We start from the raw sequence: 14704 nt of genomic DNA, 5'->3' as shown, positions 1-14704 counted from the left end.
TATGTCTTTATCCTATTACAAATAGATTAAAATTTAGAATTTTACAATTTATCATAGATAGTATTATTAGTCATAATAAATCAGTATGGAGTAATTTTATTTGATTTTTTACTATACAAAATTGATAACGAAACGGATTGATGTGTACATTTTTGTATGTGAATACAATTTTATTTATAAAAGTGAAAGCTAAGTTCAAGTAAATTGCGGAGAATCGAGCTTTAGTGCAAAAATGGCTAGTCAATTCATAATTTTCGACTCCTTATTAAGAATAACTCATTTTATTGAAATAGGTCTAATCCATGAGTTTATGATTATTATTTCTTCTTCTACATGCTTTAAACCCGATTCATAACTTTTTCTTATAATCAACCCATATCACATACTAATTGTATTATGTTTTTGTATATTTTACCCTATATTATGCAGGTGAGTTTATGTTAATTTTAATACTTTGTTGGAAGTTATTAGAAAGATTGAAAGAAAAAAAAAAAGAATAGATGGAAAATTAAAAAAAATTAACAGTATGGTGTAAATTGACTAATTATGAGAGTTGAGGGGGAAAATTGGCCACAATTAAAGTTGAGGGGGGAAATTAGCCAATGATTACAAGTTCGGGGGAATTGATGAATACCTCAAAAAAAAAAAAAAAAAAAAAGTTGTGTTGTCTGTTCCTCTCTTCTTTGCCTCTTGAAAAGCCCTAATCTTCCCCTGGATTGAACTTTCTTCTGGGTTGGCTGGTCTCTGCAACATTTTCTACCAATAAAGGTCAGTTCTCTCTCTCTCTCTCTCGCTCTCTCTCTCTTTGTTTTGAGAATTGGGAATTTCCCGTGTTCTTGAACCATTTCCATATTTATTAGATTAAGTAAAGGAAACAAATTGTTCCAGTTTTTTTTTCCACGTTTTGGATTGAATTAGTTGTTGGGTAACAATTAATGAAGCTAAATCTGGATTGCGAATTGTTGCCGATTGGTCTTATGGGCTCTTGTCACTTATGATTTGTTTGTTTGAAAATTGGGGAGAAAAGTAATACAACTTTTGAAACAAACCCAACATTTTAACAGTTGCATAAATCTTAATGGAGACAGTAATCGTTCCTCGCTGCATCGAGTGTGTTTAAAGATTTTCAATCTTCTGTATGAGCAAAGACTACCCCGTTTGGACAATATACTTGGAAGGAATATGGTTGCAAGGTTGGTTTAGTGTTTGGAAGAGTGTTTCCGGTCGATGCTGTAGCATTTAGTCTTCATCTTGCAGAACTGTTAAGCAATTTTATTTTTTTTCGTATCAGACAATCGTTTGACTTAGCCACACTGCTAGTTTGTGTTGAGTTTAGATGACATTGTGGCAGATTTTGGACATCACTTCAATTTCCTGACTAACGAGATTGTTAGATCGAAGTTTAATAAGAAAAGTTTTTGTGTTGGTTGCTCATACTAGTAATTTGGAAAACTTGGTTTATTACTTTATCTATACATAGGTCAAATGTCCCCTTGGCATGCAACGTACCATAGATCTTGCTTTTCTAGCGTACATATACAATCAATAGTTGAGCAGCTTGACATTTTTAAGGACCTTAGGAGAGCACTTTTTCAATATAAAATGTTCATCTATGTACACGCATGTATTTGTATGTATATATTTATACTTCATATTCTTTCTTTATAATACGCAGATGGTTCAGCTTTTGTGGCTTCAACTTAGGGGTCAAGGAGTTCCTAAATTCTCGTTAAAAAAAAAGAGAGGAGATTCTGATTGATGAATGATTATGCTGTTTTCAGTTTATTAATTTTGAGTTATGTCAGTGGTAACCTGTGCCTCTCTTCAAAATCAGGTATCAAGTATACCCAAAGGGTGTCATGGCAAGTAATGGCCTGCCATCTCTAGGTCGTGTGAAGCTAACTGATCTGGCACCTGCTGAAGGCCTTCCATCAGATTCTTACAGACTATCTGTTTCGACTTTGTCACAATCACTAGCACTCTATTCTGCTGCCATCATTCAGTTTCCAGTGAGTGATGGGGCACTTTTGAGGTCGGGTTTAGATTCGGCTCGCCTCTACTTCCACCAGAAAGCATCATACCCATCTGCAGATATGGTTAATAACAATGACCCTCGTGACTGGTGCAAGACTTCCGGTTATAATGCAGATCCTCAATTGTGGCTAGAAACCTATGATTACAGACCTGGACTCACTCCTTTAGAGCCCGACAACACAATGGAATTTCCTCCAGCAGGTTTACCAGATATATTTCCACTGCTTGCAAAGGCAGCTCGAGATATATTGGACGCTATCAGCTTCTATTTGAACTTGAGGAGCTCACCATTTACTGAAGTACTTGATAATGTTCCCTTAAGAGACCGGGAAATATCTTCTTCAGTATTATCTGTATGTTGTCATGCAAGGCCATCATTTCAGGGGACACAACACCATAGTTTTACGACCCAAGAGGATGGCCAGTTGGTTATGTTTTCTGACCATGAGCATCAAGTTGACAAAAGCTTGATATCTCTTGTCAAGTCAGACAAGGCTGGACTACACATAAAGGACTTTCAGGGTCGTTGGGTTCTTGTGGACGAAAATCTTGGTCCTCAAGAAGCTATTGTTTACCCTGGACTTGCACTCTATCAGGCAACTGCAGGATATGTTAACCCTGCACTGCAGAGAACGGAGACTGCTAATACACAGAGCAACTTGTTTGGGCGATGTTCTTTGGCTTTTAAACTCATGCCTAAATCCATGACCAGTCTTAGTTGTTCAGAGATGAGAGCCGCTGGTCATGGGGTTGAAGCTCAGTTCCAGCTTCCAGTAGCTGTTGATGACTTTATGCAGAGATCCCACCCCACCGATCAACTCTTTAACAGACACGGTTTCCAAAGTTCCAATTTCCATGCAGCACAAGATGGTATGCTGCATTTAATCTTCTTTACCAATTGCCTGCTTGTTACATACTGTAAATTGATTTCATAATGCAATTTTTTTAATGACAGCTTACTTTAATTAGGATTGGTCTTACTGACTGAAGCATATGCACACACCAAAAATAAGTTCAATGTATAAGCTAAATTAAGTCCAGCTCTATTGACAGTAATCATCAACTACTTAATAGTTTTCACATTTCTGCTGTCATAAACAAGGATCTTCAATCTAGTTTTATCTTCTAAAATTATCTCTGTCTCTTGAATCCTCTTGATATTGGATTGCACGTGTTTATGTGTATCTCTTAGTGAGAAGCTTTTAACAGCAGGTCCTTGGGTCGATGAAATGCTGGTACAGGATCTATGAAGCCTTTGTTGAGGAGGAGAAAGAGTGAAAGAACCAAACCTCTGCCACCTTCCAAGAGATTACGGGTTGAGGCCCAGAGAGTCCTGAAGGAAAGGGTTCAAGACATTGCAGACAAGAAGGGAATCAAGCTGAGGTTCTGCAACCTGAAGGAGTGTGAGAATCACATTCAGACAGTTGATAGCCCCTGTGCCAATATAAGAATGGAGATTGGGTGGCCACACGGGGTGCCATTTGTTCATCCCCATGATCTCCCCAACAAGGCAAAGATCGGTTTCCTTGAAGCCTATGAACCTGGTTGGACAGCCACTCATGATATGGAGTTAAGTCTAACTGAACCTGGACAGGCTGGCCAGTCAACACTCGGTTAATTGTAACTGTAAGTCCCATTCTAGCAATCAAGTAAAAAAGTTAGTATTTAAATAACCAAGCATCCTTACACATTATATTCCTCTCTTTAGTTCAATGCTTTGCAGATAATCACATATTATTTCTCTTGGCGCACACATTATATGTGAAATCATAATAGGATATATACCAGTGAAACGTAGTGTCTAAAGATTGTGCTAGGAATAGAAGTTATATGCTTCTCTCTGTGGTAGAATTAAGAACAGAAAAGTAAACTTTGCCAATGGTGATATTTTTCGTTGCAGGAGTTCCGTGGATGTATGTTAATTCTCTGTTGTGTAAATGCAACACTGAATTGGACAATTAGTTGTATTGCAGTTCTTTCCCTGATATAGCTCATTTGGGCTGCATTTCCCTCATTAAATTTGATGTCTACTATGCGAACTGATATTCATCCTTTTGTTTTTTTTCTCTTCCTGCAGGAATTGTTTGACTCGACTTTGATGGCCGATAACAGTACTGGTAACTTCCAATACACGGCGCCGAGAAGCGTGGTCCAACTTCACGCGATTCTCGTAGGATGACAATCGTGACTCATACTGCCCATACTAAGTTTTCGGTTTGTATAGACATTTTGAGAAAAGTTGACAAAGCGAACACCATGTATTTGGAACCTTCATCTGCTACATGTATCGTGTCGGGAGCAATAGGATCGGAAAAGCGCTGAATGAAACATGGATAGGAGAGTGTATTTTGGAAAGATAGACGCACATTCCATATGGTGTAGGTTTTGATGCTGTAATACTACACTTGTAATTCGAATTTCAATGCTTTCCAGTGCGAGTTGTAGATTAATAAAGAGAGAGCACCTGATCTTGTTGGTAGATCTTCCTCTAACCAATCTTGTACTCTGTTTTATACAGTGCAACTTATATTTCACAGTTAATAATACAGACACCTAGTTTTTCAAGATTCTAAACATAACCGCGCACGGCCGGTACATACAAGCCTCGGGTCGTTTGGATGCCCCGAGAAAACAGAAGCACTCCTTAAAGTTGCGTTAGTGTTTACACAATACAACGTGCCCGCTGCATTTTATAACTGGTATTGCCAAGAAACCCTGTTCAGTAACCTTCTGTCACTCTGCAAGTGAGACGGTAGTTCAAGGGCCCAAAACTGGTAGAGGTTTACAGATCTGCAGTAGCAATCCACAGCACTCAGTTTGAATTTTCCGCGTAAATTCAAGGCTTTTCTCAGCCTCGAAATGGTGACTGGTGTTCAAAAGGCAATTTAACGGGTGTAGCATTAGCATAGAATTCTTCCAAGTTGTAGAAAGCTCGCTGTGGCGGAAGAAATATATGAATAACAACATCACCTGAAATAAGACACGAGTGAAGCCTTCTGGGTTAGATCGAGAATTCTTGAATAAAAATTTGTCAGCAAATTAACAATTTCTAGAAAGACACTGCAACCACTCTCACGCTTACAACGAATCACCAGACACCTAATGATTGACCCCATAGCTGTGCAAATATGTCTGAGGACACCAAAATCATGACTGGAAAACAACATTTTCAGGTATCTTATGACTAGCAAAATCAAGTTCCCAACAGACTGATGCTACAATACTTCCCAATTTAAAATGTATAACAGCTAGAACCTAACAGAACATGCAGCCAGGTCTTGAAGTTCTAGAACAGAAGACACAATTCAGTACAGAATGTAATCCCTTTATGCATAGTTATGACGCAAGAAGAAAAACTTGAGAAGAATGGGGTTGAAATTCACAAAGCAGAGTAACATCAAAGCTTAATTGGGGACATTGAATATGTTGGTGGGTGCTATGGGCACTGGGACAGTCTTGGCAATAGTCACTGCCAACATATTCATTGTTTTTCACTCAAGCTTATGCACTCAAAAAATAAAAATTTGACTGGCTAATAACAAGTATCATCTAAATAAGTCAAAAGGGTCATATAAGAAAGCTATAGGCAGCTCAGATACTACCATATGGAAATAGTTACTCCCACATCAATCAAACAACAGGAATTGTTTCACATTAGCACTGCGATAACAATTTCAAACAGGTACCACATCCCAGTTGCCAAAAACCATGAATGGAGTAGAAGGATATAGTAAATAGGTAAGCAAAATAAAAGCACAAGGTTCATATTATATATTATTACCCATGGAATCTGCATCAATGTAAATCTAAAATGATTTCAACGTCACATCCCATATTTCCAATTAAGCCATGATTAAAAAATTTCACTACAATGTGAAGGAATAAAACTCACCAAAATCCAACAGGGTCCATGAGTTGGGTTTTGAGTCCCCAGATGAAACTCTTCCATACTTCTCCTCTGCCAGATCTCTTATCCGGGACCTTAATTGCAGCATAAAGATCAAATCAAATATTTCTTCTAAGTCTGCCACACAATTTATCATGCAAATCAAACATAAACATTCAAAAATTTAAAGTTTGAAGCACTTACGCAATTGCATCACTTTGCGGACGAGAAAATGCTGTGGCAATAATAAAAAACCGAGTCCAATACACAAGAGGCTTCACAAATAGGACCTTTATATCTCCTGCTTTTACGTCATTTGCAACGTTGGCCATTGCAACAGCAACTAAATAGATTGCAGGAAATCACAAATCAGCTTCATAAAATAAGCATATTTTGAAGGTCTAGGTTCATAACGCGAGAGATTATAATAAGGAAAACTAGAAAGAATCTTCATATCAGTTGCCCGTGTAACATTAAGGCCGAAACAAAGAATCTAGCTCAGATTGCTTACGATATGAGCTTACATGATAAGCTTTCAGCATCATCATCAAGCTCTGTGCTAGGTGACTTCCTGTCATTGCTACTATATACCACCTTTCCATATTTATCAAACAAGTCATCAAACATATCGTCTGTATCTTCGCTTACATTCTGCAATGTGCCATTGATTCAGCTAAAGCATTCAAGGTTTAAAACGACAGAACACAAATCACAAAAATTAAAAAAAAAACCCTTACAAGTTTTACTTCTTTTCTCATAAAACAACGACTCTATACAAAACAATACAACAACAACAACAACAAAGCCTTTTCCCACTAAGTGGGGTCGGCTAACTCTATACAAAACAATACAAGAAAAAAAAACATCATACGAAAAGTTTGAATATTTACAAGATAAGCTTCAAAAAAATAAAAAATCATAAATATGTTCATTTAGTAGCAGAAATTACACAAAATTCAAAACCTTTAACGCTAGTCACATGGATTTGGAAACCCGAAAAACGAAATCACATACCGGAGTGAAACTATCTTCAGCTTCCTTGGCGCGAGCCAAACGCAATCTGGGCAATTCCCTGGACTTCAAATTTAAGTTCTTGCTTCTAGGCGCTTGCCAAAAGCACTTGCAGTGCAAGCACTTATGAGGAAAAATCGTGGTGAGACTTTGACAGAGCCTGGGTTGAAGACAACCCAGCTTTTGGAGGTCGTCGGAGAACCGGAATCCAGCACCAGCTCCGGCGACAGACAGAGTAATGAGCACCGCCATTTTGGGTGTTTTGGTTTTTGGTACGACTGCAAAGATTGTTGAAGATGAGAGAAAATATACGACATCACCGGAAACAATGGTCATCGAATCATAATGGGTTTTGGGTGTTCGGGTATTTGGGCTTGGGCTTGCTACATCATGTCTGGCCCAGTCTTTTTTTCTCTCTCTTTATTTATTTCTTTTTGGTGAATTAGTTTTTTCTTTTATTTGTTTACGAAGAAAGTCGGATTTTGCAAGAAATTTGTAGTTAAAGCGATTAAGTTGCTCTTATGGAACCAAGGTAGAAAAGATTGAGAAAATCAATCAATCACAACCACAGTTTACGGATTCCTTGGAAGTTAAGGATTGGGAATCCTTTTTAGAAGTCAAATTGACTCAGTCTTATGCATAGAAATACTTGCTTTCCATAGGAGTTGCATGCTAGATCAGTCACTTATCTCGCACAAAAGGTCCTAGGTTCGTTTCTCCCTCTTTCTGCTCTCATTTGTGCCACAAGAAAAAAAAAAAAAAAAAAGAGAAACCAGATTTTGTTTAGGAGAAAAGGTTTTCGATCGCAAAGTCTTGTGGAGGTAAATTTGGTGTTTTGCGTCCCTTGGTGATAATTATTTTTCTCTGTCAACCACCACCATCCTACTTTCAGGACTTGCCAGTTTTATAATCATTCTACAAAACTAAAGGAACACTACAAGAAGCAAAAATTCTTAAGTGATTCAGAGTAGGGGTGGACAAACGAGTCCAGGATTTGCGGGTCGGGCAGGTACTCACGATTCGGGGGGGGTACAAATTTATCAAAGAAGAAATGGGGCGGGACGGGGCGAGTCCAAAACTTAGGAAGCATGGGGGGCCGGACCGGCCCGTCTCTAATATGAAACGAATGGATTGGATCAAGGGATTGAATTTCTTTCTCACTTGGTCGAGCCCGCAATCCCCACTATCTCGATTTGACCTTTTCTTTCTGCAACTTTTGTTGGCATGCGTTCGTATTGCTAGCTCTAGACATGCGAACATATTGGCCCAGAAATTATTTGTCTTCCTATGATACTGCAGCTGAATGTTCATATACCAATCCAAAACTTAAAAAATGAAAAAAGGAAATAAGGATTTGGACCCATGGACCCGGCCCAATTCAAATGGGCCATGTTAGGCCCGGTTCCACAAATCAAAATTCGTAAGCCAGTCCCACCCCACCCCGTTGCATTTTAAAACAGGTTCAGTCCGACTCCTCTAAATTTGGGGCCCGGCCCGGCCCGTCCCGTGCCCATCCCTACTCCGAAGTACCGGATACTCCGGAGCATCAAGAAAGTTCCCTACAAGGAGACTTGGTGCAGAGTCGTAAACCAACACATCTTCCAAGATTTTTAAGAGCTTATTGGAAAGCTGGGTTAAACCGGTGCAAAAATTCTCTTCCGGTTGACACAATAGAACAATGCCCTTGGTAATTATTATTGGCAGAGAAGTGAATAAATTTTTGTCACATTTCGAAAATTCTATGGTGCTTCGGAGTATTATATAATCCATATTCTTTAACCTTTAGATCATGGTCAACGTATTTTTGACAAAGGATCTAACAAGGTGAAAGAATCCGACAATCCGATTTTTGTTGGGGTACAACTTTAGGGAATTTAACCGTACAACTCAATTCATGACACCACCTGGCTAAAAAGAAAACCATATCATAGACTTGTTTCACAAATGATTAACCAAATGTGCAATTAAGCAGAGCATCCTTCCTTCCCACATAGCGTGGATACAGTCATTGAATTAAAAAAGCAAAGCACCGAAAAGAGTTTTAAAAGCTCAAAATAACACAAACTTGATCCTGTCTACTCATAAGCGATCCAAATGGTAATTTCAACTCCGAGAATATCCGTCACTCTTGAGAATTTTGTGCTACGTACTCATGACAACAAAGTAAAAGCAGGGGGGGAAGGGACAGAAAGAGGAAAGGAGCGGGGTTGAGGGGGAGTGAGGGGGAGAGGAGGGAGATGCAGGTGTTACCTATGGCCTACGCGGAAGGTGAACTGCTACTGCTTCCCTTAAAGACCTTCATAAAGTGCCCGCCATCAGAACAACCTAAAGCTAAATAGGCAAATAACAAAGCGTCAAAAACCAAACAATCCACCTAACCCGCCAAAAATCATGAGCAATCTTATTTAAGCTACTGCATAAGAACAAGTATCAACTTTAAATAACATTAGCCCAATTGTGTTCCACTACGATTAGATATAATATTTATCAACAAAACCACTGAAAAATCCAAGAGAGAGTATTACCTATGGCTTACGAGGGGGTGAACTGCTGGTGCTGCTCTTGCTACTGCTTCTTCCCCTTAAAGGCCTAAATAAAACACCCTCCCACATCAGAACAAGCTAAAATCAAGTACCAAATCCGTTAAAAACCAAGCAAACCCAGTCCACAGAAACATGAGAATTTTTTAAGCTACTACACAAGTACTAAGCCAAAGTTTGGGATCTCAATTAGGTGTTTAATATGCGACTAATAAACACATATGCTGTGAACTTGTAGAAAAAATGATCAGACATAAAACTGATTATGAAAAAGACATACATAATACAACCGAAAGGATAATTGCAGATGAAAACAAAGTTATACAAATGTGAGAGCTAAAACAGATACAAACGGACCTGGAATGAAATTCATTCAGATCAAAGTTAAAACTAAAAATTAAAAAATTACCTTCTCGGACTGCGAGAGATTCTTCGGGGTGCCTGTTATACTGCAAAGAGTTAATCCATGTAATTTATCCCAGAAGCCAAGTTATGTAAACAAACTGATAAAAACATACCTTTCGTGGACTAGGTGATCCAGATGACGATGACCTCCCACGTCTAGTAGCTGGTGCTCGACCTCTGTTGAATACAAGCAACAAAGTAGGTATAAGGCATATTAGCAAGCATACTATTCCTTCAAAATAAAATGACAATATAAGAACTTTGAAAGGTATATTTTGGCAATATGCAGAGCAGGAACCAAGAATTCAAAAAAATAGGTCCTAGAAGATAGTACCACTATATCGCTTGGAGGGGAAAAAAACTTCGGCAGGTTTAAGTAATGAGATGTACGCAAACATATATTCCACCACATACATTGGAACATACTGATGCAGAAAAGAACAACAAAATAAAATGTAGCACCCTGAATTTCTGGAGGAAAATCATATCCAATGGCAAATTCGAAGTAATCCAGATGACTGCATCAGTGGCCACATCTACTTCATGCATTCATTCTTCGTCAAACAGTGTTTTAAAAAATGCGCCCTGAGGCGTGCCTAGGCAGCTACGGAGGCGGGGCGGGGGTGAAAACACCTCTGCCCAATGGGAGTATGCGAAAACTCGCCTAGACGCACGCCCCAGCACTCTGAGGTGGCCGAAATCCTTGCTTGAAATATTCTGGGGACCCCTTGAAGTCGAAGGCTGGGCCTCTGAGGCTCTACCCTCTGGTTTTTTTTTTCAGTTGCAGCGGCGGCATATTCACAAAGGAGACAATCGCGAATAAGAAGGATTTATTTTTAAATCGTTTTGGGCCAAGTTTTTTTAAATGACTTGGCTCAAAACGACGTCGTTTTGGCCAAGTCTATTTTTTTAATAACCCACAGCAGTCCCCCTTTTTTTAATGACCCGCAGCAGTCCCCCATTTTTTTAATAATCTACAGCAGTACCCAATTATTCAGGTCCCACAAGGCTTTGCCTCACGCCTCAAGGCTTTTGCCTAGGCGAGGCTATCCATGAAATGCCTCAATTACGCCTTCGCCCTTTAAAACCTTCCAACATAAGAACATTCTGTTTACAACACACCATACGAACACATATACAATCAGAATGATTCTTGTCCCACCCAAAAGCTAGACTACAACACATGAGTTCAATCAAACCTTATTTTCAACAAAATATGAATAAACATCACAAACTCCAAACTCAATGCACTAGTCAATGCAATTCCATCCAACTTCAATGAATCGAGAACATGAAAAATCAAGAAACATGATCCACTTCAAGCATAAAGCAAAAGACTTCTTCAGACATGGATATAGATGTTACCTCCGCGGCGAGATTGACCTTGAGCGGGATCGACCAGGCCTACGAATGGGAGAACGGGTACGCCTACGAATTGGAGACCTTCTGGGAGGACTACGAAACCGTCTAGGAGGTGAACTGAAGAATTAAATTCGCTTATAAGATTAAACCAATATATAAATTCAAAGTAACTTAACCGAAAGGAAAAAAATAGCTTAACAGACTCGTATTTGTAAGCACATTTGGTAGTAACATCAACGTTTTGCTGCAATACATGACTAAACACCAAGATCTTATTAAAAATGGTGCAAGAAGTTGCATGTAAATTCTGTGATAATACCATTGGTTTATAGGATGCATCCTACTTATCAAAACACACTAAGCCCTTTGAATCATCTTTGTTATGCATTTATCAAGAAATTAATAGCCTGACTTCATTTTTCTTTGCAGGATTTATATGCACGGTACTTAATATCACAAGACTGCAAGAATAAGCACATATACACAGAAATCAGACAACTCTCCAAGGTGATAAAGATTCACGAAACTGTTGGAAGAACATGCAAAACCAGTAAAATCAACCAGGAGTAGTACAAGATCTCTTTCAATTCCACAGAAATTCATGGTCTATGAAAAATCCATATATTGGCTTATTTTTTAAGCACAAGATTTGTGAAGAATCTTAGGCAGAAAAATAGTTATTTACCGGCGCCTTGGAGGTCCCGGAGAGCGTCTACGAATGGGACTGCCTCGTATCCTTCTTGGAGAGGTCATATTCAAGTATATGATTAGTCAACACTGTTTAAATAACTCAAACAATTTAGCATGAAAAAATGCAAAATTGCTTCAATATAATACCTAACAGGGGAACGTCGCCTTGGTGGCGGCGATCCAGAACGACCTCTGGGTGGAGATGCAAGCCTTTTCCTTGGAGGTGAACCACCATGACGGTAGGGACGAGCAGGCGAGACAGCACGACGACGTGGTGGAGAATCTAATGGTCGTCTTGGAGATTCACCTCTTCGACCGACAGGTGATCTTCTTCGTGGTGAGGGAACACCTCTCCGACGAGGAGAAGCTGATATCATTAAGTAAAAGATAGATCACTAACATAGTAGAAAAAATATATATGATACCATAAAAAGAATAAAATATAGAAAGATTATACCCTCCCTCGGTCGCCTTGGTGCATCTTTGTCAGCACTGGCACCATCAGTTTTCACAACATCTCTCTTTGGAGCAGTGGCAACAGGCTTAGGAGGAGAAGACACCTTCTGACGTTGAGGTAATGTAAACTTTGCTCGAACGACATTACCATCAATTTGAGCCTGAAATAAGGAAATTCAACACATCATATTCCAAAAATGTTATGGTCTTAAAAGTTATAGGAACTATTATACTCCCACACTTCGAGAAAACTTACGCCGTCCATGTATAATTGTGCTTTTTCAGCATCTGCTCGTGTTTTGAACTCAACATATCCAAATCCTTTTGGAAGATTAACCTGCAGAAGAAGGCACTTTAACATACTTGTTGCACAGAAAGATACTTCAAAGTCAAGAATTAAATCTAGCATGCACTTACAGTACGATCCATTGCCAGCTCCACATTGACAACTTCACCAAAGTTACCTACAAAGTAATACAAAACGGAATGAGACACACTGTCTGTGACTCAGTTTATCTGGACATTAGCGAAGAAAAAAATACACGAGCCAATTATGTAAGCAATTCTCATACATATGGTTATAAATCTGAGTTTAGGATCGGTGCTACGAAGCACAAGACACATGCAATTGCCTAAATATGAAGTCATTACTAGTTGCTTTAAAAATTACATGGAATTGATCCTTTTACAATTTTGCATAAATACAACAAAAAAACCAAAACAATGAAACTTTAAAAGAATACAAGTTCAAATCATAAGTTACTTCAAATTTTCCCAGAAGCTGATATGAAAATCTTATAGTGAGGAGTATGATCTAAAAATATATGTTGGACTCCTTTGGAATGATTTTTAAGTTGTTGCACTATAGGCTATTATGTAAATAAAGATTTGTATGGGGAGTTAGCTTAGGATCAACTCCTCTGGAATTAGGTATCCCAACATAATCTCATAATGCAAAAAGAAGTCAAATATTATAGATACAAAACAAAACCATACAGAATATTTCTCGTAAATGGCCTTCATGCACATTCCTCGTAAGCGCGTCAATGTGAAGAACAAGTGACTGATGAACTGGAGAAGCTTTCCTGAAATGTGACATATTATCAGATGAAAGATGCACATTATAATTTAGGGGGTTAAGAAAGTAAAACGTAGTGGATCTACTCCAGAGAAAACTATCAAGTCCAGCAAGAACGCAATATCTAAGACTCTGTGTAGCAAGTTGAAAATAAAGTTTCTAAGAGAAAACTCATATCCAAATGTCAATTGCAGTAAAAAAGGGAAAAAATATCTACACCAACATAATTTAAGCTAATAATTTTTGGCTTACCAAAAATAAATCACATAACAGGATGCTGTCAATACTCATAGAATGCATATGTACATGAACAGTCACTTGAACCAATCAAAGTCTACTTCAAATTAACTAACAAGTTCTACTTCCCAATGTACCCTAAAAAAACACCACAAATTCAAAGAAAAAACTATCAATACCTTGGGGGCGGTGACGCCTTTTTAGATTGTGGTGGTGGAGAACGACCTCGTTTTGCAACTTCAGGACTGTGAAAAACAAATCAGTTTAATTAACAATAAAGCAATAGTTTTTTTTATGAAAACCTGAATTAACGGATTCCATAATCACATTAAAGCACGACAACAACAAAAAAAAAAATTAAGAAAAGCGAAGATGCATGGTTTAGAATCTAAACTATGCATAAAAAGTTATACGTTCGACTGCTCTAACCTCATCAATTAATCCACTTATAACTGTTGTTTTGGTTGTTAGGCATTCCATTCAAATTTAGTGACTTTAATCGTATAAATTGTTTAATATTCCTTTACGAATTTATACTGCACTTTCTAAGCAACCAAACAGCAGACACAAAACCCTAGAGTGTCAAATTAGGAGCGGGAAACGAAAATCGAACCTTTTTTTGGAGGCAGGGGGACTTCGGCTGCGAGAGCTGCCGCTCCGGGACGGAGAGGAGGAAGAGGTGAAGGACCTGGAGCGAGATCGAGAGCGAGAACGCGAGCTGGAGAGGGAGTCGGAGCCTGAGTAGGAGCGCGAACGGGACCGGGATGATGAGCCGGACACGGAGCCAGATGGCGAGCGACGGGCTCGGGTTGGCTTCGCCATGGCGAAGAGAGAGAGAGAGAGAGAGGAAACCCTAGATAAACCCCGCTCTGGTAAAGTGGGCAGAGATAAGGGAGAAGGTGGTTTTTTATGTTATGTTTGGTGATTTTTTAAAATATCTAATTAAATTAAATAAATTTTAACAATACAGTAAGTTACTAATTAGAATTACGATCCAGTGAGACT

At 38.7% G+C, this 14704-nt stretch overlaps 3 protein-coding genes across 5 annotated transcripts; 1 reads left to right on the top strand and 2 right to left on the bottom strand.

Annotated features, from left to right (window-relative positions):
• The first annotated feature begins 623 nt into the window (after positions 1-623).
• Positions 624-4613, top strand: LOC126621145 (uncharacterized). Of its 2 annotated transcripts, XM_050289548.1 has the most exons (5): positions 652-768; positions 1676-1728; positions 1835-2904; positions 3276-3660; positions 4112-4613. In XM_050289548.1, exons 2-4 carry the CDS (start codon positions 1676-1678, stop codon positions 3650-3652), a joined length of 1500 nt encoding a protein of 499 aa, XP_050145505.1. In that variant the 5' UTR covers positions 652-768; the 3' UTR covers positions 3653-3660; positions 4112-4613. The 2 variants fall into 2 exon arrangements, with proteins under 2 accessions (XP_050145506.1, XP_050145505.1); XM_050289549.1 differs by lacking the exon at positions 1676-1728 and having other exon boundaries at positions 624-768.
• Positions 4446-7250, bottom strand: LOC126621147 (protein Iojap, chloroplastic-like). The gene is made up of 5 exons (XM_050289550.1): positions 6935-7250; positions 6445-6571; positions 6125-6263; positions 5927-6015; positions 4446-5004 (listed from the first exon to the last, which is right to left on the bottom strand). Exons 1-5 carry the CDS (start codon positions 7181-7183, stop codon positions 4883-4885), a joined length of 726 nt encoding a protein of 241 aa, XP_050145507.1. The 5' UTR covers positions 7184-7250; the 3' UTR covers positions 4446-4882.
• Positions 7251-8840: 1590 nt separating this feature from the next.
• Positions 8841-14598, bottom strand: LOC126621136 (serine/arginine-rich splicing factor SR45-like). Of its 2 annotated transcripts, none has more exons than XM_050289521.1 (13): positions 14313-14598; positions 13879-13944; positions 13381-13469; positions 12802-12848; positions 12641-12721; positions 12386-12545; positions 12076-12295; positions 11924-11977; positions 11242-11355; positions 9990-10053; positions 9881-9912; positions 9457-9520; positions 8841-9262 (listed from the first exon to the last, which is right to left on the bottom strand). In XM_050289521.1, exons 1-12 carry the CDS (start codon positions 14519-14521, stop codon positions 9457-9459), a joined length of 1200 nt encoding a protein of 399 aa, XP_050145478.1. In that variant the 5' UTR covers positions 14522-14598; the 3' UTR covers positions 8841-9262. The 2 variants fall into 2 exon arrangements, with proteins under 2 accessions (XP_050145478.1, XP_050145479.1); XM_050289522.1 differs by having other exon boundaries at positions 11924-11974.
• Between the last annotated feature and the right edge of the window lie 106 nt (positions 14599-14704).

This window comes from Malus sylvestris, chromosome 5 (genome assembly GCF_916048215.2).
Source record: "Malus sylvestris chromosome 5, drMalSylv7.2, whole genome shotgun sequence".
In the NCBI taxonomy this organism is placed as follows: Eukaryota; Viridiplantae; Streptophyta; class Magnoliopsida; order Rosales; family Rosaceae; genus Malus; species Malus sylvestris.
This window is presented reverse-complemented; position numbering and strand designations above follow the sequence as displayed.